The following is a 26,960-nucleotide window of genomic DNA, read 5'->3' as shown; positions in this document are numbered from 1 at the left end:
GCAGCCCCAAGTGCATTGCATTGGCATGCTGTGCCTCAGTTTCCCCACTGACACAGACTGAGAGTTTGTGACACTTTTACCAAGCAGAGAAGCAGCAGCGTGAGTCCCAAGAACATCGGTCCCGGTTTGAAATCCAGGGGGGATTTCCTTGCTGAGAGCAGCTGAGGTGAGTGTGAGAACTGCTTCCTCCTCCCTCAAATGGCCAATTAAACTGCTGTTTTAATACTCAGGCTGGGATCACCACCATGACACACCATGTTTCTCTTGCTCCACAGTGGAACAGCTCAGGGGTTTATATGCTCAGGCAAGGCTGCTCCCCTGCACCCTCCCAGGGACCCCATGGAGCAGCCAAAATGCTTCAGAGAGATGGAGGCAAGGTGAAAAAGCCCTGGCAATTCAGTAGCATCTCAGAGTAGGATTGATTCAGTTCCAGAATAGCCAACGGTGCCTTCACATCCTGAGGGTTTGCATTTCCAGCACCCCAGACCAGGTCAAGAAGAGGATTCCTATCCCACTGCTGCTCACCAAGAGACAGGGGAGGGCAGATGAGGGATAAAAACAGCACAGAAAAACAGCAGCAGGGTAAAAAGCCAGAACAAGACTGTGATGCCAGAGATTAGGAAGGGATCTTTACAGAGACTGGGAAGCTAGACCTTAATTACATGCCACGCACTTGGGCAGTGAGCCACCAGCTGCCGTTCATTTCACCGATGCAGCGGATAGATTTGATAATCCCTGTCATGTAGTGGGGATAATCTTCCCCTCTCCATCTCTGGACACTTATTTCACTGCAGGGAGAGTTGCAGCCAGCTCTGCAGAGAGCCCTGCACCTGTGTGCAGAGCCAGGGAGGTTTAGGGGTGTGGCTACAAGCACCCAGATGGGTGCTGAGCCCTGCAGCAGGGGTGCATGGCCCTCCCTGTGGGTCCCCAGTGGGAGCATCTCACCCCAAAACCTCCTTGCAAGAGGGGACTCTGTCTCTCACCGGTGAAGCCAGTGTCATTTATTGATAGTGTCCCTGTGAAGCAGGCAGGGACTGAACGAATGCATGAGAAAGGCTCTGCAAAGCATCATAAAGGCAAGAGGAAAAGCCACGCTCATAAAACACCAAATGCCAGGAGTTAATAGGGGGCACCAGGAGTGCCACAGCTCTCTCCTCTGCCCTGGGAAGACCTCGAAGGAGCTCAGCTTTGCAATTGTTTTACCCATGGCTTGAAACCCGACTATCCCTCTCTTGTTCCTAAGAGGACAAAGTGGCCCCCAGCAGCAGGGCTGGGTCCCTACTGGGGCAGGCATGGATCAGAAAGCCCCCCCCCAGCCCCCAGCTCCCATCCTCTCTGGAACGTCAATCAGGCACCTGCCAGCGCAGCCAATTCACTTCCATTTGGAAAATGAAAGAAATAAAATGAATCGTTTGCTTAATTTGAAAGGGTGGCAGGAAGCAAAAATGCCTTGGGCTCGTGCCAGCGTGCGGAGCTCTGCTCATCCGCAGGGTTGAGCTGGGGCAAACATCAGCCTCTTCCCTTCTTCTGTCTGCTGGGCCAAAGAGCCCCTGTCCGCTCCCAGTCTGCTCCCACCAGTCCCCATGCTCCAAAACTGGGCAGCAGCTGGCAAGCACAGGGGTGCTCACAGCAGTGATGCCCCCCATAAACTACATCTGAGGGCCACGGGGACCAGTTGCCCTCAGAATTCTGTCCCACCACTGGAAGGGTGAAACTACTTCCTCAGGGGCACCTGGGGTTTGAGCTTTTCCTTTTTTTTTGCGCTTTTGACCTCTTTGACTCCTGCTGGTACCCTGCACAGCACAAGGCAGGAAAGAGGGAGCAAAGGTGGAGATGGAAATAACAGCAAAGTACATGGTAAAAAACCTCCCAAAAAGCCATGTCTCTGCATCCCTATGGGCTCTGCTCTGGAAATGCACAACCTCCCTGCTGCCCCAAACTTTCAAGATTTTGGGGACATCACAGGAAATTCTCCCTGTCTCAGCTGCACTCAACTCTGGGGCAAACTTCTGCTCACCAGAGCTGGCCTCATCCTGGTGCTGCAGCCCCACAGCCTGTAGGATTCATTCCTGCTCTGTCCCAGGAAAAGCAGAGAGAGCCACCAGGAGAGGACCCCGTTCTCCAGCTGACTCTCTGAGACAGGACTGAACACTAGGCTGTGTCCTTCCGCCTCCCCAGTGTGTCCTACTCACATGAAAGACACAAACATCATCTCATTGCTTTTTCCCTCTCCACCCCCCTACTCTCCCCCCCTCCCGAAACAAAGGCGAATCCCCAAATCCCAGCTCCTTCCTGCCAAAGACACGTGCACCTGCAGAGCAGCTGATGCCAACATCCAGAGCAGAGCCAAGCACAACAAATGGGCTAAAGAGCCCTCACTGCACAGAGACCAGCTTACAAAAACAACGGTATTTCACCCAAACTCTATTAAACTGTCCTGGGTTATTGCTTCGTTTCCTTTCCCACCACTGAGGATCAAATGAGATTTCTGTGGCTACACAAGAGATGCTCTCACATCTCTACCTTCAGCTGCCCCTTCTGTGCTATGTGCAGGGTGAAACTCACTGTGGGGTGGCACAGCTTTGCATGCAATTAATTTCCCTTCCAAGATGACTTTTTCACACTGGAAAAAATACAGCCAGCAGCACATTCCCATGCACAGTAACCCAACGGGGCAGCCAAACCCACTGCAAGAGCCTGGAGAGTCCTCAGTGCTGGGGCCTCCTTGCAAACCCTAAAAGATGGGGTTACACAGGCTTCAGAGCCAAAAGGGACTGGTGTGATGCTGATACCCACCAGCACAGCCCTGACACTCTTCACCACCACAGCACCAACCCTGATATTTGTGCAGCAATTAACAAGGTATTAATCAAGGAGCAGGACACTGCTCCCTTCCCCTTCCCTGGGGAAGTTTTACCTTCAGCATTCTGGGTTTTCCTCTGGCAGACTTTTAAAGCCAGCTGCAAACTAGGCTCCTTGTTTACAAGTCAGAGGATTTAAGAGCCGTGCAGGAGATTCAGGGCATGGCTCCCATTAATTTCACCACGTTTTACACATCTAAGCCTTAGCCATCAGTTCCTACCAAAAAAAGAGGCTTGCTTTGAGGCAAAAAATAGACGAGGAAAATGAACTTTACTTCCAGAGGCTTTTCAAAATAGAAATATCTAAAATGCAGAAGTTCTTGCAGGTACTTGCCAGGCTTTGCAAATAGATAAGGGCATCTGGAAACTAAAATCTCAAAAATTTCCACTGCCTGCCCTGTCCCATAGTATCTGCACACACCCCCCCACACAAGCTCAGCCATCAGCAGCGTCTGGAGAGGAAACGCAGAGAAAAAGTCCAAGAAGTTTAATGAACTGTCACAGCTTAACAAACTAATCCCTGCTTATGCTCACCTCATCCCAAATGAGAAGCTGGGGAAAGAAAAAAAGAGTACAACATGAGGCAGCTATCTCTTATCTGCTCCATTGCCCAGCAAGGGCAGAGGATTGAGCAGAGGCTCCTGGGTCATGGCGAGGCACTGCCTGCTCCTCCTCAAGGCACGGCCAGAACTGAGCAAACACCTAACAATAATTTCCCATGAAGAGTTTGCGTCTGCTTCCCAGAAAAACTTCAGCTAAAGGTAAGAAATGTGCGTAGGAGCAGTGTGGCTTACAAAGCCCTCATGGAAGGATGGCTTTGAATTTGGACATGAGCATGCAGTGGGTGCAGAAAGTCCCCAGTGCTGTTTGTTCACAGCACTGGACTTGCCCTCTGCAGAGAGCAGGACGGCAGCTGAGCAAGCAAAGGTGGAGCCAGAAACAAAGGACAAAACTGAGGAGGAGGCGTTTTCCTCCTGCTTCCACTGAGCTCTGGAAAGATCTGACAGAGGTTCTGGGGAGAGCCCTGTGTCTCCAGGAAAAGGTAAACCAGGAGCCACTGGCACATCAGCTGTCCTCCGTGAAGCTGCAGGTAGCCAGGCACCAGTGTCCTCATGCCCACAGGGCTGGGTGTCCCACCAGAAACCAGAAACAGGGATGTGAGGCAAGTTCCTCCTGGGCGAGCTGCTGCTGAGAGATGTAAACACTTGCTGGCAGGAGGCACTGAGTGAGCATCTCACAGCAGTGCAAACAACAGCAAGTAGCATTTTCCTGGTAAAGCAGCACCCAGGCCTTCAATCAAAGCTCAGGGCTATTTTTTCTTAGGCCCTTTACTGAGCTATCAAAAGGCTTGACCTCTCCCATCTCCCTTCTAAACACATACACAACTGACTTCTTGTCCCCAAAATCCTTCCCCTCCACATGAACAGCTTCCTGGCCATTCCTGGAGCAGAAAGAGGAGAAGCTCATTGTGTGAAATATCATCCACTCCTGACCAGCAGCTCTGATCTTCATAAAAACCAGTGCCTGCACACAGCATCACAGTGTCATAATGTGGGCACTGTTTGAGAGATGCCTGCAGGACAGCTGGTACCAAACTGGAAATGACTGCAGTGACACCCAGGTGAAGGTTTAGCTGAACAGCAAAGCCTGGGTGCAGATGCTAAATCAGTTGGTAATTCTGTATTCCGGTGAGAAGGTGGGATTTGTCTGGTTTGGGTTTTTTTTTTTTTTTGTTGTTGTTTTTGTTTTTTTTTTTTTTGGCTTCTAGGTAATACTTTTCTGACATGGCAAAGAAAACCCTGGTTCCATGTGATGATGGCTCGCTTTAAAGTAGTGGAAATACCACATCTATTGTCAATCCATCTCACACGGGTGACATTTTGTCTCCCCTTTCTGTACAAGTTTATAGGAATAGCTTGAAAACTTTCAAGAAAAAATAGAGTGTACAGAACAGCACAAAAAGGGTGGAGCTGAGGAAGCTGGTGGTGGTCCCTCGGGCAGTGGCGAGGAGGTAGGAGGTTAGGTCACATAGCACATATTTGCTTTTCACATCTTCTTCAAGAAGACATCAGTGGCTTCAGCTCAGGCCCCCAGCGCTGCTAACACAACACCCTGAAGAAATGATTCTCTGCAGGAAAGCAAACAGGGTGAATGGGATCTACTGCCAAACCCTTACATCTCACAGTGGGAGAGAGGGGAGACCAAGAGGAAATGAAAAACAAATCCCGGAGCCAGGGATGTGCCGAGGGGTGGCTTCAGCGTGGTGTTGTCTTTGTCAGGCAGGGTGGGCTCTGCGGGGGTCACCGTGGGAGGAGGGGATTAAGCACTCACATCCAGACACGGCTCTGTAAAGGCAAGGGAAACGGGCAGATACTCTGTAAACCAACAGGAGAGCAGGGCAGGTCTCACCGGGGGGGTTGTATCCCCGTGGGTTCCACAGCTGGCGGAAGCACTGGTGGGACCTGGAGAAGTTTACGTGTTGGTGGCCTCCCTGGCAGCCAGGCTTCCCACAGACACAACCCTGTGCCAAGGGATGGTGCCTACCTGCTCTGCTGCAGCCAGCCTAGAAAGAGTGAAAGGGATGAACACAGAGAAAGAAAGGGAAGGGGAAGAGGTGAGGTGGTAGCGTTAAAATATAAATTAGATGAGACAGCTCTGTACATACTTTTAAAACTACCCAGATAGAAAGCCACATGTAACCAGGTCCCCACATACCATTAGCACATCACTTATTAACTACCTGTTAATGAAAGGCCTGCAGATAGCACAGTCCCCTCTCCTATCACTACAATGCTTTTCAGCCAGTCCTCCTTCTCTTTCCAATTTTATTGGAAGAAATTCCTCCAAAAGCTAACATCCGAGAGCTGCACCTCAATTTCTAGGTTCCTTTCTTTCAGCCAAAGCTTTAAAAGCAACAAATACAAGCAAAAGCAGCTCCACAGCAAATTTCCATCCAGTCTTTTTTCCATGCAGGACTTGCTGTGCACCAGTGAAAGCCCAGAGCCCCTTTGGAAACTTGCATGTAGCTTCTCTCTCCAGCTCTGCCCACAAACACACATTGAAACCTCTTTTTATTTTTTATTATTTTTTTTATATCAGGAAAATTATTTGCAAACTGAGCCCTAGCTCCCTAAAAACATGATATGTCTCTTGTTGTTTTCTGAAGAAGATTCAATGGGCCAGCAAGCTGTGTGCAGAAGTATTGTGTTTTCCCCCATAACCTCCGTGGCTGACTGCCTCTTGTGCTGTGAATAAGACTCCTAGAGAATAATTCTGCACTGACGTTGCAGAATACTACTGCTAATATGTGTGTCTTCCAAGGATGACTATCTGTACTGCCCTCGTGTCATTTCAGAGAAGCAACTTGCTCTCAGGATCCAGCAATAATTTCAGCAAAACCACAGGCACAAGAGATGCAGTTTTGGACTAAGAAAGCATCTCATCACTCCGCTATTTATAAAACTTTTAAAATACATCTACAAACATAAAAACACCACCCCCATGCTTGCACACATACCCCCTTATTTGATCAGACCTCATAAAAGACCAGTTGCTATCTTGGAAAGTAACTTCCTCGGGAAGACAAACTGCCTGTAGTAAATCCCAGGGCCAGCACGGGCAGCTGCCCCAGCGTGCTGTCTGCGCGGGGCTCGCCACTTTGTGGAGTCTCGGGACAAATGGGGCAGGATTTGAGCGCTCTGCAAAGCAGGAAAGGAACAGAGAGAAGCCATGAAAATCTCACAGCGCCTGCTAGCCTGAAGATGGGCTTCATGCTGGGGTTTCGGGGTGATGGGAGTCAGAATGAAAAAAACCCACAACCCATGGATGTCAGCGGGCTGTCAGTGTCCCGGAGGCACCGCCATAAAACCAGCACGCAGGGAAGGGCTCGTCTGGACAGCGGCAGGGCTGGTGACAAACAAAACAATGCGCCGGGTGACAGCGGAGGGAGACAATGCCCCTCTGCGCAGGGAGGCTGTCAGCAGAGCTCCTCCTGCCCCGACAGCCTGGCTGCCAGCGAGCCACGCCAAGCGGGACGGCAGCGACGGCGTGTGCGCTCAGGGGCGGCACCCCCGCAGGCGGCTTTCCCCCTGAGCAGCCTGGGGCCGGCTGCACTGTGGTGCCGTCGGACCGGCAAGGGACGCCAGCGGAATGACGGAGGGCCAGCCCCAGCGCTCGGATGCTCGGGTGAGCCTCCCCAGGCTCGCCGACGGAAAGCGCGCGGAGCGCGGAGGGATGCCTGTCCCGGATATTCGGCGCGGGGAAGAATGCGGAGTTCTTGGAGCGGGCATGGCCACCCGCAGCTGTGCAAACAGCCCCGCTGAGGAGGTGACTTACCTTGTCCCCCGACTGAGATCGCAGACCGCCCGCTTCCAGGAAGCCTCTTCCCTTGCCCAAAGACAGGACAAGCAAAGCCGAGGGCTGCTTCCCAGCGGAAAGCTGCTGTCTCACAGGTCAGAAAGTTAAATGAGCTGGCTGGGGTTAGGACTGAGCACTGATAGCCACCATCAGCCTGATCCAGCCCAGTACGCAGCAGCTGCTCCTTGATTTTAATTTATCCCCACACTCGAGGTGAGTTTCTTTGCCAGCAGAAAGGCAGCAGCAGTGGCTGCAGACGAGCGGTTTTGCTGCGCTGCTCGGGTCTCAATGCCCCGCTGCAGCATCTCCCCAGCGCTGCAAGCCCAGGAGGGATCCCGCATCCAGTTGGACGGGCAAGAGGAATGCAAGGCCCCGATCCAGGAAAGCACATACTGATCCGTCAGCACCCGAGTGTTCCTGACCCCTGTCTTCCAGAGGAAACTAACTTCAGATGGCAAGAGAGGGAGGAAGGGAGAGTGATCAGCACCAGCTCTGCGGAGAATTGGATACCCCAGCACAGGCTGGTCAGAGGTCACACTGGAAAATGCCATTTTGGAACCTAAATGCAATCCTGAGTGTCAGCAGGTCCCAGCATGGTCTCTAAAAGACCATCACTGGTGCTGCAGGCAGTAGAGAAAGAGAAAGGGACAGCCAGTGATTGGAGAGGTATGGGCCATGCTCCTGCCTCCACCACAGCTTCCCAGCCCTACCCTTCCCACCTTCAAATAGGGAAAATACTACTTTTCTCCTGTTTTGCCTCACTGGACTACCTGCTGTGGGTAATAGATGGAGTCTGTAGGCCCTACAGTAAAAAAAAAAAAAAAGGTGGAAGGGTTTTGAATTCCACATTTCCATGGATTTTTCAGAGATGGGGGTGAGGGGTAGTGGGGGGGGTGGACAGCACAGTCTCTAAATCTTTATTTCCTCAGGCTCCTTCAGCCTGTTTCCTCCCCAGCTTTTGTGCTACTTCAACCAACTTTTATTTTTGGAAAAATAAATCAGAACAAATGGCAATAAATACAGGCAGGCTTAGAGGGAAACGGCTGGGATTGCTCCGGATCCTGGCTGCGATCTGAACAATGCTGAAACCCCAGGGCCCATTTCTGCCCAGTGGCAGATGTGGCCCATGGTGGGAGATGTGGACCACAGTGGCAGCTCCACCAGATGACCCTCCTTTCCTGGGCAGGGAGAAGCTGGTCCAGCCCCAGCTGGGAAGGGGCTCTCCCCAGGCTCCCAAGCTCGGTGTGACTTTTTACTGCATGCAGCTATTGGATCCACGTGGGCAGAGGAGATGAAGAGTCACAAGGCTGTCCAGGAGCCGCCACAGCAAGGAGGTCATGGGGTGTTGTGGCTTGGCCCTTGGGATGGAGCCTGGTCTGGTGGCAGCAGAAACCACCAGCTGCAGCAGGCTGTGTGGATGGGGGCTTCCCTTCTCAATATCCCTGGGAGAAAGGGGGATGCTCTGCAACGCTCATGTGAGGCTGAATTCAGGCTTTTCAGTGTTAGGACCAGGGATGCTGTTCTATCACAAAGCATTAGCTTATCCAGAGCACGTCAGCCCCCACAGCCAGACAAAATCCTACTTCTCTGAGGGCTCTCATTATCACATGAATCTACATCTATGATGTTTTCCAATGTCTTGGCTTTGAGAGCTCTCAAACCCTTGCAAATGGTAGCTAGCAATGGATGAGAACCTCAGGCAACTAATGCCTATTGATAAAATGTAATAAATATTCAAGCTAATCAGAAGGATAAAAATGAGAGAGGGAGGAGGACCCTGCAACACACTAGTTGTTGCCTGCCTGAGAACACCATCTTAAAATGATCCAACAACCAAGCCATCACAAATAACCACAGCTACAATCACACCAGTCTTTCTTCTCAAAGCTCTTTTACAGCTTTGAAGATCCTCCAGCAAACAGCGCACTGAAGTGTGTGCTAAAGATAAAGGAAAGAAAAAAAAAACCCAAATCCCAAGAACACAAGCCCTTTGCTCAACTGCAAACCTGACCACAAGGAGACAGCTGACCCATGAACCCGACACCAAGCAGCACATGAGCTGATGGCCACCCCTTGCTGATCACCATAACCTCAGCATGTGTTTACTTCACTCCCATCTGTGATAATCTCTCTGTTTGTCTTCTCAGCCTGGACTGTGTAACAGAAGCTGACAGGAAAAGAGAAATAAGTCACAGCCACTACCCTGAGCCCACACTACTGGCCACCACTCCAATGGCACAAAATACTTGTATTTCCCAAGGAGAGCAAGATGAGTGAAAACAGGAGAAAGGAATAAGCCAGGCCACACAGAAGAAAAATGGTCAGGAAGAAAGACGGACCAAAAAAGCCATATTCTTAGGATGGGTTTCAGGAGACAACTCTGACAATCATACTTTACTCCTGGAATAGGTTGCCCATTGAAGTTTTGGAAGTTCCATTTCTGTAAGTGTTCAAGGCCAGGCTGGATGTGGCCCTGAGCAGCCTGGTCTAGTGGAAGGTGTCCTTGCCCATGGCAGAGAGGTTGAAATGAGATGATCTTTAAGATCCTTTCCAACCAAAACCATTCTGTGATTCTATGATACCAAAGTCAGGGATTGTCTCTTACCAGATCAGCTGGTGTTATCCCTGCCCTGGGGCCATATATCCTTCATCACAGAGGGAGGTGAGTGCCACCTTGGTGCTGGCAGACTCACCTGAATTTGTTTCCAACAACAAGGACCAATGCCACCACCATCCCCTGCAAAAAGTCCCACAAACAACCCTATTGTAGCAGAACAGAGGGTTAAAGTTGCAATTACAGAATTGGTAACACGGTTACCCAAGAGAAAAATAAACCAATTACAAAAAAAAAAAAGCCAAAAACACAATTCCAGATTATATTTTACACTCAAATTCCTCCTTAATTGCTCCAGTGTCTCAGCCAGTTTGCAGGGGAGGAGTGGGGACTGGCAAATTAGCTCCCCCCAGGGCTGCTTCCCCCTGGGGAGCTTTCCCAATTTACATTCCCATTGTGTTCTTTAATTAGTACATTCCTACAGCTTTTCTGAGAGTCCCAACACTTCCAGGGCTGTGACAGTACTTTATAAATAATAAATCGGAGGGAGTATTCACTGTACCCTGCTTCACTCCTCCCAGTGTCCCAGCCGGTGTCTGGCAGCTTTTGCAGGGACCACACACAGCCTAGAGCAGCCCACCACTGCCAGCCCTAGAGGCAGCCTTTGGTGAGGACATCAATAACCTCTTTTCATCCTCCCACCTTGCAAAACGTATTTGGGGTCCTGCTTCCTGCACAGGATTCTCCCAGAGGAAGAATTTGGACTTCATGACATGCCCCTAATGGGGTGCCAATGCAGGTGAGAAGGGCTGAGAGGAAAGCTTGAGAGAGGTCCCTGCAGCCCTCCGTCTGACCAGGATGATGCCCAGAGGCAGCAGTGGACCAGCCAGTCTTTATGACATATTCAGGTTCCACCTGGAGGCCTCCCAGACCCAGCATCAGCAAGCACGGAGCATGCTGCTCCTCCACACGAGGACACGAGGACACAGGCAATGCCCTCCAGCCCAAGATTCCTAGCACCCTAGGGACACATGAACTTGTCCTTAGGGACAACAAAAAGGGGAAATTTATTTATTTATTCCGCAGCCTGTGCCTGTGCCAGGAGCAGAGCCCAGGACTCCTCGTCAGGCAGGAAAGCCTCCAGCACCTTCAGCCTCACAAAGGTTTCACACCGATGATCCTAGAAACCAAATGGCAGAAGAAGCCCGAAGTAAAGGGGAGACAATGCAGCCAAGCCATGAGTCAGAGCTGCAACCCAACGTTTTCCCAGGTCTCATTAGGGATGATTTATGAAGGCTGACACTATCGTTAACCTCTGACCATGTCCCCACTGCCTGTAGGGCATTTCGCAGCTTGCCTGCGACTGCCCAGCAGCAGTGGGGAGGGGGCAACTGAGATTTTACCACCCCTGTTAATGCAATTAGGTGGTTTGAAGTAACCCATTGGATCATCTTACCTGCAGCAACTCGGCCACTCCACTTGCTCCCAGGACAAGCCCTGCACATACTGCGTGCTTGCACACACGTGCAGCACTGCTTGGCACAGGCATCGGGCACTAATAACCTGCCATTTGCAACCCCATCTGGTTCTGACATGTCCATTATTCAAAGGCTTTTGGCAAAGACCTTGGGCAACTCATTTGCAGAGTCCGGGTCAGTTCACAAGCTCATGAATTCCCAAACTATTTGCTGGCCGTGCTGGTAGCCAAGCTGTGAATAGGTTTCTGGCAGATTTGAAAGGAGCCAGTGTTTTCTGAAAACACCTGCCCTCAGAGGCTGCAAAAGCCCACAGATTTCCATTCCTGCTTAAGATGCATATCCAGCCCTCTGTAAAGCTGTAGTAAGATGAAAACCTGACTTGTCTGCCACTATAGAGAATTCCCTATTTTTTATCAATCTCATGGGAGATCGAGTGACATCAGTCCCTGAGCCAGGGGTGCAAGCCTCACCTCACCTCACCTCACCTCACCTCACCTCACCTCATCCTTGCCTGCCCCCCAGGGCTGGAAACCGAGCAGAGGAGAAGCATCTCCTGGTCTGGAACCATCCTCAGTTCCTTTGCCCAGCCCCTCTCATCCCACAAAGGTGCAATTGGCTGACTGCTTCAAACCAAGCCCCAAACCCAGTGATGCCCTGGGAGCACAGACAGCAGTAGCCTTGGATGCTCCTGGTCCTACAGCTACTGCATCAGGATAATACACCAGCTGAAGCACGAGGATAGACCTGGAAAAAGCACACTTGGCACCTTTATTTTCAGCCCATTCATATCATGCTTTGCTCTCCCTTGACCCACTAGAGCTGCAGACAACTGGGGTTTGCTGCCTCTCACGTGCAAGGATGCAGCGAGCTTTTCCCTCGTGCCCTGAGGCTGAGGTTCCACTCTCCTCCCAGCTGCTTCGCTGGGGCAAATCCTCACTGCAGTCTGTTCAACCAGTGGGCAATCCCTCCTTGCTGCAAACAGCAGCCCACAAGGCTCCCGGAGATCAGGCGGCATCGCACACCCGCTCGGAGAAGCAGGAGGCACAGACAGGGGAATACGAGACGTGATTTACTCGGAGACAGCTCTGTGCTTTTGGCAGGACTCGAGGGCATTTGTTTTGAAGCTGTGTTTACATGCCTTTGATCAGACGTGTTTAACTTTTCTGGTGCGTGACAGCAGCAAAACAAGTTTGAGACAAGGATAATGAAACACATTGTGCGCCCGTACATGTAAGCGGCTACAACAAGGCTGCACACATCAGCAACTCAAACTGGAGGTGGGGGCGGCAGGGGGTGGGTGCCAAGACGGGGAGATGCATCATGATGATGCCAAACCAACAAGTTGAAAATATAAAAAGAAAAAAAAAAAACCACTAACCCAGCAACAACAGCTCAATCTCAGCTCTTGGAATTGGCCACGTGAAGTCTGTGAGGAGCTCGGGTGCAGAAGTAAAACTCCATCCGATGTTGCAGGGAGCTTTTCCTGAGCAGATAAACTGCTCTCATCGTGGGTCAGGGGTTGCTCTCAGCAGCACCACAGGGCACCTCAGGTATGGAGCAGCCCCTGCTTTTTCCAACCTCTGAGGTTCATCAGCAACTCTCAAAGTCGAGCGCCATCTTTTAAGAAACGCCGGCACAAGAGCAGAGAGCAAAATAGGAAGGCAGCTTCCAGAGATGCTCCTAAAATAGCTGCTCTCTGAAATGCTATAGGCACACCTGAAATGCTATAGGCACAATTAGCAAGGATGTATCTACGTGTGTATAGACCAATAACTGGATCATTGAACACCCAGTCATCATTTTAAGCCTCGTAAGGCAGTAAAAACTCTCTCCCAGCATCCTAAGGAAAGGCAGAGAGTACTGCCGGCATCCTTTTAGCACAGGAGAGTGCAGGGTCGTAAACGGGGAAATGTTTCCAGGCACTGCAATGTAAAGAGACCCACACTGAACTGCGAATGAAGACCCTGTGAGGCAAAGCCTCAGTACAGGGCTGATCCTACAGAGATGTTTGGATAAAATAAAGCTATTTTTGAGCTTAAAAGAGACATGGCGGAGTGTGGATGATCCAGCCCTCTGCTAAGGAGCAAACCCAAGCATCTTATCCCTAGTAGTATGCTTAATTTACTAATGCAGAATACCAGCAGAGAGTCTTTATAACACAGTCCCATGCTGACCATGCTCTGGGATGAGAGATGCCACCATCTCTTTGTGCTTAGCGCAGCAAATGAGCAGAGATGTTGGCACAAGAGGTTTCCTAATGGCATGCCACCTCACTACACAACCTGTCAAGCCAATGCAGGCTTAAGCAGTGGATCTTAGTTGGCAATAGTGGGGGAAGTGAATACTCAGCTGTGATAAATATTTAACGTGCTTTTAGTCCTGAAGAAGTGTAGCACTGAGGCGATCATCCTGTAAGTGAAAACCAAGGCTGATTAATGGGGAAGGTACTCCCATTTATGGGAGGTTAGGATCAATCCCAATTCTCAGCTATTTGTTGAATCTTTAATGCTCTTTTTCGATAGCAGAGTTCCTTGGTGAAGGGCAGCATCCTAATAAGGCTGCTTTAACAGCAGGGATGTTAAAAGGAGTATAAATAAAAGACCCTTTTAAAAATAAACAATGAGGTAAAAAAGGAAGGTTTAATGTGGTCACTACTGTGGGCTGGCTTGGAAAAAGCAGTTTTCAAGCCCCCACTCTTCTTTGGAGTCTGGATTTACTTCTTTTGGAGTTTTCTCTGTCATCTCAGAACTGAGCCCAGGGTTAACCCTCAGGCCAAAGTTAAGCTGTTGCTCTGGGAGGGAGGGGCAGTCAGTAGCAGTCCAACTGTCCGTGTCTGACCTTTGCACATCCTTCATTCCATGCTGAAAAGGTCTCCACCTTCTTCTACACCTCAGCCCTCTTCTCAGTTTCACCATCTCATGCTCTAATTCTTCTCTGGCCTAAGCAAGGTGCCCCCATACCACCTTCCATCTCACCAGTCACAATTAATCCCCTGCCTCTGTAGTTATATCAGCATCAACCCCTCCCCCCCTATGCTCTCAAACACTTCTTTCTCCAGAGTGAGTACCCAGGGTGAGCAGGCAGCTTGCACTTACAAGGCATTTGCCATCTCCCATCAAGGAGAGCATCCCCCTTTGTCTCTTTTGGGTTTTCCATCGCATCGTCTTCCGGTACCCCCGCACTCCCATGCTTGTTTCCCCCAGTAAATCTCCTGATTTTCTCACCATCCAGTAGGACCAGCCTCGCCTTCATCAAGCAAAGCTCTCCCTGCACATCTCTGCTCACTAGCCATCCCTCCCTTGCTGGCAAGCAGCACGGAAACAAGACCACAGACATCAGCCTTGTAATGAAGATGAAGAGCCACACAGCCTTGCTGGCCCTCTCCATCTGCCCTCACCTTTCCGGTTGCATTACGCCTTATGTTGTTTCTTGTCTGAAACTAAACATCAGCTCCTTCCTGGCTGTGCTGTTACTCTCACCCCAGCCTTGTGCTGGGGATGTTACAGCATGAAAGGGAGGGGATGAAAAGTGAGCCGGGACAGGGGACAGCAAGAGGCAGTGGGGGAGAGAGTGTATTCACAGCAGCAGTGACCAAAGATGCCAGAGCCAAGTGCAGGCTCCCTAGAATGACAGGTGCTGGTACATCCCTGATGAGCCACTCTGACTCCATCAAAGCATCAGCTGGAACAGATGTGGCTGTCTGAGCTGAGAAAGGGTGCTGGCTTCTCCCCAGAGTGACAACTGGGATGACAAGACAATGTCACCCACAGGCAGAAGGTAAGAACCTCTTTGGCCCCTAAAGCCCTCCCTCCTTCTCCACACTGCAAGGGGACCAACCTTTAACATCCCTTCTCTCCCTCTAGCCCTGCATCTGCTGTGGTGGAACAAAAATGTGGTCCCTTCAAAAATGAGACTGGCCCAAAAGCAGGCAGCATGGCCAGACAATTTTCCTCCAGGGCTGCAAGTGCTGGAAGAATGAGGGAGAGGACTGCAGCCTCTCACAGCTGTACACCATGCCACACACACAAGAGATGTGCACACACAAGGGATGTGCACAAACAGGGGATATGCACAAACAAGGGATGTGCACATCCCCTTCTACTTCCACCACAGACCATTCCTCATTAATCATCCTCCAGGATCATTCAGCATCTTTCCCCCCAGTTGCCATCTCCACTGTAATTGTCTTTCCTTATCCACCACTGTAAACAGGGATAATGAATCAAGAGATGAGGTTAAGCCTCTGCTGGAGATTAACCTGCCGTTGTCCTCAGTGACAACAGGTGCCAGACATCTGTCCGTGCCCTGTGACAGTCCTCAAACACACTTCTCTGTGTTGCCATAAGACTTTCAGGGAGATAATATGAGACATCCTCCTCTGCCCAGCTTTAGCAAGCTGTCCCAGGCCTGCCTTGTGCTCCTAGCAAAAAACCCAAGGAAGCAGAAGCATTGTACTGTGTCCCTGCAAGGTGCCAGAGACAGAAGCTGGGATGCAACCTGCTGGCATTACAGGAAAAATCAGCACCAAAGAACCAGCCAGGCCCTCAGGTGGACAGCGTTATACCCGATGCCCCCATGGACTCTGCACACCCACCCACTGCCAAGCATCACAGTCAGATTCACCGCGTGGCAATGCCAAGCAGAGGAAGGATGCTCTCATCCCAGGGAAGGCACAACCAAGCCCTAGGCTGCAGCCAAACTGCCCAGGTGCTCTGGCTTCTCGCCCTAAACCAGGATACCCTTTGGCTGAGCCACATGCTTGGGAAGATGATGCCTGTGCAAATGTTAGAGACAGGGCTGCTTTTGTTTACAGGCTGCTGGCAATGGCGCTGCACACCCCACATCCTCCCCTGGCCAGGAGCAAGCTCCAAGAAAGGAAATTACACAAGCCAGAAGGTTTGATGGAATGAACCCATTGGGTGGCTTGAAGATAGCTATTAATGGAGAGCTTTCTCTAATTGCTTTTGTATAATCTGGGGCTGCTAGGCGGAACTGGGTAATAAATGAAATCCAATTACATTTTCTCTCAGTATTTATTTTATTAAGTAGAATTCATCAGCTGATGAAGGGCCCCTCGAGGTAATGGCTCATGACCTAGTGGAAGGCACTTTTTTTATTATTATTATTTTCCCCACTTGGGGAAGCAGATAATTCTGTTTCCCAGTAAATGCAGACTGTCCCCCCCTGCACTGTGGGAAGCACAACAGGTCCCAGGGCAGCATGGATCCCACGGGGACCCACACTGTCCTCCTGAGTGGGATCCCTGCTCTGACTGCTGGAGTCCCAATGAGCACAATGGGTGATTAAGCCCCAGCTTCAGCATGCCAGCCAAAATGGAGATGGATTTACAGCACACAGGTGGTGTGCTCCAGAGGGCTGCAGAAGGGGCCAGTCCCACTGGGAATGCAGCAAGAAGCAGTGCCACTCCACGTCTGCTCCCCAGGAGGCTGGACTCTGGTGCCAGCGCTGTTTCCCTAGGATGAGTCTCCTATGCAGGGCTCAGAGTGTGGGCTCAGTTTGGCAGGACTACGACTGACCAGGCTGAGAACACTGTGAATACCAGTAGCCCAGATCCATCACATCCAGCCCCATACTCCAGCACACCCATGAAACCTTGTATCTCTCTGCAACACAGCACCTCAACCACCACCTGCTGGTGGTTTAAAACCAGTTACTGTGGTGTAGACGCAGTTGCTGCCATGAAGGCTGCCCATCAAGGTCACCACAAGCACTGGTCCCACAGGGAGATGCCCAGCCAAGCCTTGTGCCACTATTAGCATGCTGGCATCAGCAGGTAAAGCATGTCAGGGATTTCTGGTGGTGGCAGCAGTGCAGGGCACTCCAGCTACCAAGCAGGGTTTGCTGGAAGCCGTAGCACTGCAGCAGAAGAGATCCCAGGTCGTGGCACAGTGCCTTTTCTGTGGTACGAGAGGCAGCAAAACCCAGTGTGGGTCAGGAGAGGTTGCTCCAGGTGTATCCTTACAAGCTCTAGCCAGCATCCCTCCCTGTGGAGCGGGGATGGTCACCAAGGCACAAGACCCTTCCTCCTCCTCCCTCCACACCAGAAAGCAGCAACATGGCTGGGGTCTGCCAATTAATCACAGGGTCTGGTGCAGCACTGTTGCCCTCTTGCTGGAGCCCACAGCAGGGATTCCTCCAGCAGGAGCAGGCAGGATGCCGTGGGGATCTTGCAATCATCTGCTGGGCTTTTCACCATCCCTCTTGCCATCCAGATATTGACTGACGTTCACCCTTGGCTCCCAAACCCAGCGCCGACAGCCGCAGCTCACCCAGCTTTCACTGCCATCTTGTCATACAAACAATTTATCACCCGCTAGTGAGTGCTGTTACAGACGACAGACTCCAGTGTCCATTAATTAACAGGAAATACTGAGAGAGGCATATACACATGCACAAATCTGTCTGAGAGGTTTCCTACAGCATCCACCATGGATGCACCCACGCGCTGCCACAGTAAGCACAGCCTCTGGGAGCCACAGCAGATGTAGCCAGCAGCAGCCAGGCTCAAAACAAAGAAAAAGCAGCATCATGAGGAGGAAAACCAGCTATGGAGGTGATAGAGTAGCATGGTTTTGTTCCTGAACAGTAAGAAACTACTCAGCTTAAGGGATAAAATAAAAGGTGGTGAATTGAGAATGGGGAGCAAGCAAGCCAGCCATGTCCCAGCTGCTGAGAGTTTGGGGTGAAGGTGACATCACAGACACCTCCAAAGGGCTTGCACAGCCTTTTGCAGAAGGAACAGCTAATGTTTTGCCTACCCTCTCACTAGGGATGTGGTGTTCTCAGCTGCTGCACCCTGCTTCCAAGCCTTCCAAGGCTCCATCCAGGCAGGATAAGCCCAGTTCCCCATCAGGGCAGCAAACCCAACAGCCTTACACATCCCAGACCACAGCTCAGCAGCACTGAATGAATGCCCGCCAGAGCCTGAGCCCTCATGCTGCTGGGCCAACTAAAAATAAATGAGGTGTGGGATCACAAAGAGTCAGCGCCAGGTTTTAGAAGTGCTGTGTGTTGCTGGTTTTGCTGCAGAGGATAAGGAAAAAGGTTTTCAGAGGGCAAGGAAAAAGTGTTTCAGAGGAATCTTCTGAAACTTGTCTGGCTTTTTGATTTGGGAAGAAAACCTAAAACCAGTTGGAAAGGAGATCTAAACATCGTGTCAGAATCCAGCTCTTCATCTTTTTCACAAGTGGGCTTTCACCTTTTTCTGTGAGGCTATTTCCCAAGCACAACACAGAAACACAAGCTATTTGTGTTGATCCAAAACTATTTTTCACCAAATAAGTCATTCATCTGAAATCTTTCTCCCCAGCTCTGCTGCAGGAGAAGCTCTCTGCTCATGGGAGACCACGATTTATGCTTAAATGACCATTTGTGACTAACAGGTTAGATTCATCGTGAAATGCATCATCAATAAATCAGTCAATCACTTCTGCCTTCAGCTCAGGACTGAAGTCTGGAGTAACTACTCAGCACTTTTGTCAACCTTTACTCCAGCAAAGTCTGGGTAAGAGACCTCAGGATTTAGCCTATTGATTGCTTACTATTGTTTGTGATGCCCTGCATGCTTTAGACATGCTCCCTTCAAGCAAGATTAAATACCTGACTTGTGGCATTGGGATTCAAGGGAAATTATCTTTTACAAGCACGGGGACAAGTCAAATTGCCCTGTGCAATGGTCCATACTGTGGTGCAAAGGTGCCCCTGAATCCCCCCAGTGCTGCCAGCGAGTTGGGCGCATGGCAGTGCTGACTCTCCCTGGGGCTGGCGTGTTGAGCCCCACGGCTGTAGCACATTTCTGCAAGTTAAATGCAATTTTGGCTGTGGCTCCCGAGCCTCTGAGGCTCTCAGCTCCTCCGGTAGTGTTTTGTTGCAAGAATAATAGAGTGACAGCTCCCTGGCAGCTTTGAGTAGCATCCCCAGCTCAAAGGCACCCTTAATACCTCTGCCAAAGTCCAGCCTCTTGGTTTTTACATTTGTTTGAAGTTAAGCGGATCCTAACTTGGGTGAGTGGACACAGACGGCGCTGCTCAACCAAAGCCAAAGAATGTCTCGGACACTCCTCTGCCCAAGGGCTGGCGCTTGTCCCCCACACACCATCAAGGATATTGAATGTATTAATACAGAGAGACGTAAGTGACCATCCTGCCCCACCAAAGGGCAAGCCTGGGATATGTGCACCCTCCACAACCATAAAGCAAGGAAATACAGCAACCATTTGCAGGGCAGAACACCTCCTAATAACGCTCTGAACACCACCTCCTACCAGGAACCCCTACCATGGGCTGGACTTTTCAGGGATCAAGGTTTCTTGGAAGGAAGATAAAGTCTCGCTTTCTAAGGATACTTCTCACTGCTGGCACCACCCTGAACACAGAAAAAAAAACCTCAACAACTAAAAATCTGCAATTTCTACAGGAAAAAAAAGAAAAAAAAACAGCCTGCAGAAGGACCTGGCAATTTAGGTCAGGAGGGGAGAGGGGGGAGAAAAAGGAACTTAAAAACCCGGGATTTACAGAATCCCAACCCAGACCACCAGCTGCTCTCCCAACCCCATGTCATGCCCATGTACCATGGCATACTGATTCCCAGGTTTCACCCACAAATCCCACTGTAAGGCAAACTGATTTCTGATGCTTGTCCCGCCTTCTTTTATTTCTGCCAGACCTCCCCCTCTCCTCTGGGTACTTTTCCTGCTGCCGTTTGTTCCTGTCCTTTACAGCTCTGCCTGCTGTCACTCACATAACCTTGCCTGTTTGGTAATTTGTGGCAATAAAGTGTCACTGTGGGGAAAAAATACAGCGTCGCAGCAGCATATAAATCTCTGATCCATAAATTGTGCTGCTCCCCACCTGCATGCCCCTCCTTTCAGATGTAAAGTGCAACGATTTGGGGCAAGAGGAAGAAAAAAGAGCCAGTAATATGTGATCTTACTGAAGGGCAGCGCTGAGGTGTCCTCATTGGGGGCTATAATGAGTGCTGAGGGACTGGTGTGTGCTGTAAATTGCCCTGGAGACATGAGCCTCAGTGGAGGCTTCCTGGAGCTATCCAGGACTTGAAAAGGGTAATCTTAAAGGGGGAAATAATACATTAAACATTGCTAAGGAGTGCTGTCTACCTCCTCTTTGAACAGCCTCACTGGTGCTGAGCACACAACCCTGGGAGTGCTATGGCCATAGAAGGGATCCAGGTGTGTGCAACTGAGCCCCTCCCTCCTCTCCCCACCTACATGTGGGATCCTGTCCATCTGCATCACAGCTGAACAGCTCCTCCAGTAGATTCCCAATTCCAAGCACTCTCCCTGGGCATTAAGGGGGACTACAAGGAAGTAGGTCTGGAATTTTCCCTTCCATCTCGTGCAGCAGGTGCCCACTTTACACACCTATGCCCTCCACCAGGCTGAAATAGTTCCCCGTGGCTCAGAGCCAGGATTCAGTGGGGCAGGTCCCACCCCAGGCAAATGCACCTCACGTTTGTGGCCCCATGGTTTCCAGCTTTACTGTGCAGAGTACCAAGCATCCACCGCCAAGGCCCTCCAGGAGCCATGAGACCCATGGCATCTCTGACACCCTCTGAAATGGCTTTAGAGGAGTTCAGCCCTTCTTGCCGACGGTTATTTCTTTGAACTGGAATACACAGCTTGCCTCCATCAGACACCTCCTCTACTGAATTATCATCTTGGTTGCACTGTAGAGCAGCATCCTGGGCCAGCTGTAAAATGTCACCTCCAGCACTACTGCAGCACTCTCCCAACCCCAGCTGCTGTGCCAGACCCAGCAGAGTGTCCCACTCATTCTCCCCTGGTTCTTGGCACATTGGGGTCTCATCCACCATCCGTCACACAGAACAGCAGGAAGACTTGCATTAAAGCCTTCTCCTGACACCAACATCTTTCTTGACATCTGTGGCTCACCTGAGCAGCTAAGCAACACTCCTGTGAATATAAACAAGCAGGAGGGAAAGTGCATTCACTAGACAGATAGCTTGGGAAAGTGTCATCACCCACTGAAAGCCCATATGTGGTTTTGTAGCAAAGGTATTTGCTTCCTGTCTTGCCCACTCATCAGAGGAATATACGAGCAGAACTGAGCAGCACCCTGGAGACAGACTAAAACCAAACGGAGAGCAAACGGTGCTCGGAGGGCTGTGCAGGAGCTGTGCAGGCAAACACATTATGGACACCCTGGGGAAGAGAAAGCTCCTTTCTCCCAGCCTTGGGAACAGCACGCAGCCAGGATCCATCACGCACCTATCCTGCACCTGATCAAGGCAATGTGTCAAATATATTAAAGAAGTCAGGTCTTGGTCCCCAAACCTGCCCATGGATGACAACTTCCCTCCTGGAGTCACAATTCACTGAGGCCTCAAAAGAAGCACTTACTGTGAAATTCTCCAGCTCATTGCTGTGGTTTGGTGCTGGGCTGGGACACAGGAACACTCACTCTGTGCCAGCACAGGTCCTGCCAGCTGCCTGCCCAAGCCGCAAAGGGATCAGCAGCAGGCAGCACATCACACAGCCCTGAACCACCTCAAGACACTGCCCTTAGTTTTGGGACCCCTGAGAGGAGTCCCAGTGTTAATTAACTAGAGAAAATTCAGCCATGGCCACTGAAATGTCTGGGGAAGCTGTTGAGGAGACTGAGCCAGGCTTTTTGCAGCAACCCATAGCAAGCAGGTAAGTGGCAGTGGGCACAGCTGAAAGGTTCCCACTGGATGCTAGGAGAAGATTCTCCCTCCTTTTTCTACAGTCAGAACCAAGAGAAAACCAGCATAGCACCTTTAACAGCAACACTCAAGGTTAAGCAAGAATGAAGCCTCTGCCCTTCTCCCATTCCCAAATTCATAACTATTGTGACAGAACAAGGTATCCCAGGAGATGGAGGATGCCCATACTTAAGCCATGAACCCCTAGCTCAACAGCCACACTGTTTTGATGTAACATCCGTGGCAGTTCTGCTTTGAAGCTCCAAGGGCTCTGTAGGTCTATGCAGATGCAAGAACAAGATGAGGGATTGCTGACCTTATCTGAGTCACCAACTCCAGAAAAAGACCTCTCAGCCACTTCATTCTTACTATCTAAAGATCAGGTCCCTACCTGGAGGAAGGACAAAGCCTACCTAGAAGCTGTACTGCTTGGGGCTGCGCCTGGAGGGGACACACCTCAGCCACCTTCAGATCCAAACACTGCTAAACGCTCAAAAACTGCATTATCAAGTGACAGCAGCGGAGTTTTGGCAAGACATCTGTCCATCTATAAATAGAGCTCAACTGTGTGTCCTTATCACAGGGCTTTGATGTGTTTGGGGAGGATATTTTCTTCCCCTTCACCACCAAGTCCCAGGCAGCACAGATAATGGGCTTGAATCGATCCAGCTCAAGTATTACTAAACTTCCTACCACTGTGGCAGCATGCCAGCATCAAATAGGACAAGAGAACATGTGTCTGTTCAGAGCCAACCACAAGGAGCGGGCAGAATATTGCTTTAGACTTAAAAAAAAAAAAAAGAAGCTGCTTTTTTGCAGATCTGTAGATCAATCTACAATGTATTTGTATTTTAGAGGTTTAAGAAAGTCAATAGAAACAAGATATATCATAGCTGCACAAGAAGCTGAGAAGCTGTATTTCTATTTATGCTGCTACTGGCACTCCAGCCACTGGTTCAATGTCCTGCTGCTTCTCCGGCTGGAAAGTCAAGGGAAGGGGCTCCCTTCACTGCTGCAGCTCAACAGTTGGTTTTGCCAGGACAGCTCAGCCCCATGGGGCTGGTTGGGGTCTGATATACCTGAAGTGTGTCACCACTGCACCTTGTGCCCTGCGGGCAGCAGGAGGGCAGCAGGAGGACACAGGGACCACTGGCAGTGGCCAGGCTGACCTCCCACAAAGTGCAGCTTGTCTCCTTACGCCTCTGTCCGCACAGGCTCAGCACACAAACCGGCTCAAGCCTCTGGGGATTCTCCCAGCAGTGCTGAGACAATCCCTTGGGATTTGTTTCTCAAGCTGGTGCTGCTGCAGAACTGCAGCAGCCTGACCTCTACCCACTCATCCCCAGGGACATGAGAAGTTGGTCCCCTCCTGCAGACACATCTGCCATGTGCCCACCATTCCTCTTGCACCATCATGGCATGACTTGGCCTTGCATAGACCCCTTTGGCATGCCTCTGGCCCCCTCAGCTCCACTGCAGGGCACTACAAAGCATATTCAGGATTTTTTTCTCCCTTTTTTATTATGGTGAGTCACGTAGCATGCCTTACCAAACCAGACCTGTATCACATCTGCCTCTCCCCAGATCCCATGTAATATGTCAGCCATTAAATGTGCAGTTATCCCACATCTACAAATCCATGAGAGGCTCTTGTGCTCTCATGGGCAGGAGTGCTCACATCCCTGTGGTGGAGCCTGTCCTAATGAGCCACCAGGAAGTGGATCCCACTGCAACTGGCCACATTCATTTCCCAGCCTCCATAAGGAACAAAACCCCATTTCCTGGCTTCCACCTTCTGCCTCAGAGGGTGAAGAATAAAGTGTACATCTGGATTGGAAAGAGTTGGCTGTACACCGTTGGTCAACAGGAAGAAGTCCCTGGGCTGTGGGATGCCCAGCTCCAGACATCCTTCTGCCCCAGAGCCCATCCAGGCATGGAAAAACAGGTCAGCCTGCAACACAGGAAGCAGAAACCAGCTTTCTACCCTTCCTACACAGCTAAAACTTGTGCAAACGCCTGCCACACGTCCCACCAAACCCTTTTGGAGAGGAAGCCAGTGATGCAGGGCAGGGATCGGCAGCTGACGCACCAACGCTGGCAGGAGTACCAGCCTGCTGATGCTTCTCCATCCCCTTCCCACCTCTCTGCCAGGCTCAAGCTCCTCTAGCAGCACATCATCTGGACTGGGCTCTTACTCCTCCACTGCCACACACAAGCAGGCATCAGGGGATGTATCATTCCACAAATCCAGGGAAGAAACAAGCAGCATTAACTGGTAGCACGTGTGTATGGAGACGCCTCAAACCCTTTTTTCCCTTGCTCCCATCTGCTCTGCTCTGGGCCACTAAATCCAATTCAGCAGCGCTCAGTGCTTGTACCAAAGCTGCGACACATTTGTCAGATCCCTGACTAGACCCATGGCTAATTTTACAATGCTAATTTATCTCACCATATTATATCGCTTTCATTTCATCCCCCCAGGATCCCATTACTGCCAGTGTACCTTGTAGCCAGCATGTAACAGTAATTGGTATTATTAGCAACGTACCCTGCTCGAGCTGCTCTATTTGCAGAGCTGCAAGGAGTCCCGTGGGTAGGCTGATCTACCTCGAGGATGGGGAGGAAAGGAGTCCTTGTTCCATGCCACTCCACGGATGCCACCAAAGACCAATGCCAAGGGCAGGGTTTTGCTACTGTAGAGCACCTCTGCATGCCAGACCCCATCCCACTCCCCATTGTGACTCCATCAGGTGTTGCCCACCACTGGGTTCCTTAACCCTGACCTTTTACCTCCAGGGCAAACAATCACCTGTGCACACAGGGAGTATTTCTGTCCTTGCTTGTGGCTCAAAGTATAAAGGATTCTGCTTATCCAGGGTTAAAGGGGCTGAAAAACAACTCTGGGAAGGATGGTGCAGGGGTAGAGGGCACGGGAGCTGCACTGGGAAAATTCATCATTCATGCTATTTTGGCCAACAGTTTCTCCTCTTCGGTGAAAGCTATTGCTTTCTAGGATCAACATAATTAAAGCCATGCAGTTTTAGCAAAGTGAGAGGCTGCACTCATCAAACAGTGACAATTCCCACTTAAGATGTCCTTGTCTGGCATTTAGAGACTTGTTAAATTTTAATTCATCATTTTAATTTCTCAGACACAGCACCAGCAAGCACTGGGCTTCCCCAGCACAGCTCTGCAGGGTTTGCATCCCTGAGTGTGGCAGCTCTATCCCCAGGCCCCTTCCCTGCTGCACCACGGCTCAGAGAACATGATTCCAAACCCCTCCTCAAACAGCACTGTGTTGCCACAGCCCCATACTGAGCACATGCAACAGGTCTCAGAGGTGGGGCAGCCTCTTTGCCCACGGCTGCTGCTGGTGGGGGTCTCCTAGGGGGATGCACTCCTTTTCAAGCAAAGCCCATGCACCTCATCCCTGATGCTGCAGCCTGCCAGGGCAGGAGAGAAAAAAACCCATCAAGCAGACCTGAGAGCTCCAAGCTGTGCTTGTCTGCAAGAGGTGACACCTCACCTCCCACCACAAAGCTGGGCTGAGTGACACTTACCTGCTCCAGAGTGGTTCAGCCATGACACAGGACCCCTGCTACTGTGGTTGGACTGCAGATCTCTGAGTTGCCCAAAGGGCTTTCAACTGGGAGAGCTCTTTATGGAGAAGTTGTCCATGGGCAGCCCATAACATGGGCATTTTCCAGGCTATTCATCCACACCTGCCCCTCCACATCCTAAATAACCACTCTCAGCATCTGCCCTCTTTACACAATAGCCAAAAGGCTGCTCACATGCCAGAGCCAGGAGCAGCCTTTTGTCACACCTCAGTAAGCACCATCCTCACCAGAAGACATGTCCTGCAGTCCCAGAGAGCACACCAACTCAGGACAAGTTGGGTGAGCAAGATTTTTAACCCACCTCTTACCTCTCCACCAGTCCAGAGTCCTTGGGGCGTCCCCAACTTCTCATAAACGTCTGGGGGATTCTTCTGGCTGCTTGACCAATCCTCACCGCTCAGATCTGGGATTTTCTTCAACAAAACAGAAGAAACAACCTGTCAGGTTACCTGGTGAAGCTCTGTCACTGCTTCAGGTTTAGGAAACAACCAAGGTGGGAGAGCATCTGTTTCCCAGCCCTGACAGCTGGGGGTAACCGGTGCAAACACGAAGCTAGTTAGAATAAGAGCCCTCCCACAAGAGCGTCACAGTCCAGCCCCAAAGCACGTATTTGCTTAATTATTTCGATTCAGAGACATGAAATGGGAGAGGGGAAAAAAAACCCTGCAGCTTGGGGCATCTCTGATCTTCTTTAAAGACAGACAACAATGCTCCCCAGACAGAACAGCACAACAGCACCACACTGTCAGCCCAGCACCAAGGCATTCGCCCACAAGGTCTTGTGCTGCCTGAGCCCTAATCCTGAAAAGCCTCACACACGTGTTAAACAGTGCAGGGAGAGGCCACTCCGGCTGAACCTGGGAGTGTGAAGAGGAAAGCATGCCTGTACGGCTTTGCAGCACAGACACCAAGGACTGGAAACAGGAGGAGGACTTTCTGTGCTGCATCTGACATGCTGCCTGGTGAGATGGAGTCACAGGCATTAGTGTAACCAGTGGTGCCCTCCTTTACAGCAGGAAATACGCTTTTTGTGTTAGACAAACAATTATCAGTCAAGATCTGTGCTCATTATCCAGCTCTTGTGGCTGAGGCTGTGTCGCTCCCCCTGCTTCTTTTTAAATGCTTTGAAGAGGAAGAAAAAAAAAATGTCTTATGGCTCTGCATTATTAAAAATCAAAAATAGGAGCCAAAACCCACTGGCAAGACAAAGTCTGGGAGTCACTCCTGCAGAGATTCTTTCCCAAGGGTGACAGTGATTCCAAGTCTGGAACACCACCGGCTTTAATTAGCACCCAACCCTCAGCTGATGAGCTTTGCCAGAGTTCCTCCCAGGACCTCATGCAAAGCCTGGGGAAGCCAACGGGAGGAT

At 50.6% G+C, this 26,960-nt stretch overlaps 1 protein-coding gene across 4 annotated transcripts in view; it reads right to left on the bottom strand.

Annotated features, from left to right (window-relative positions):
* Positions 1-26,960, bottom strand: part of CNTFR (ciliary neurotrophic factor receptor) — a 203,783-nt gene that overhangs the window by 125,302 nt on the left and 51,521 nt on the right. For 3 of the 4 annotated variants that reach the window (XM_069001406.1, XM_069001404.1, XM_069001407.1), the window contains exon 2: positions 25,900-26,004. In XM_069001406.1, coding sequence (XP_068857507.1) covers positions 25,900-26,004 — 105 coding nt within the window. Of the gene's footprint in view, positions 1-25,892; positions 26,005-26,960 lie in introns of those variants that run through there. The other variant, XM_069001408.1, reaches the window with a different exon arrangement.

The sequence above is a fragment of the Aphelocoma coerulescens genome (assembly GCF_041296385.1).
Source record: "Aphelocoma coerulescens isolate FSJ_1873_10779 chromosome Z unlocalized genomic scaffold, UR_Acoe_1.0 ChrZ, whole genome shotgun sequence".
In the NCBI taxonomy this organism is placed as follows: domain Eukaryota; kingdom Metazoa; phylum Chordata; class Aves; order Passeriformes; family Corvidae; genus Aphelocoma; species Aphelocoma coerulescens.
Note: the sequence above shows the minus strand (reverse complement) of the source record. Positions and strands in the feature narration are given on the sequence as shown.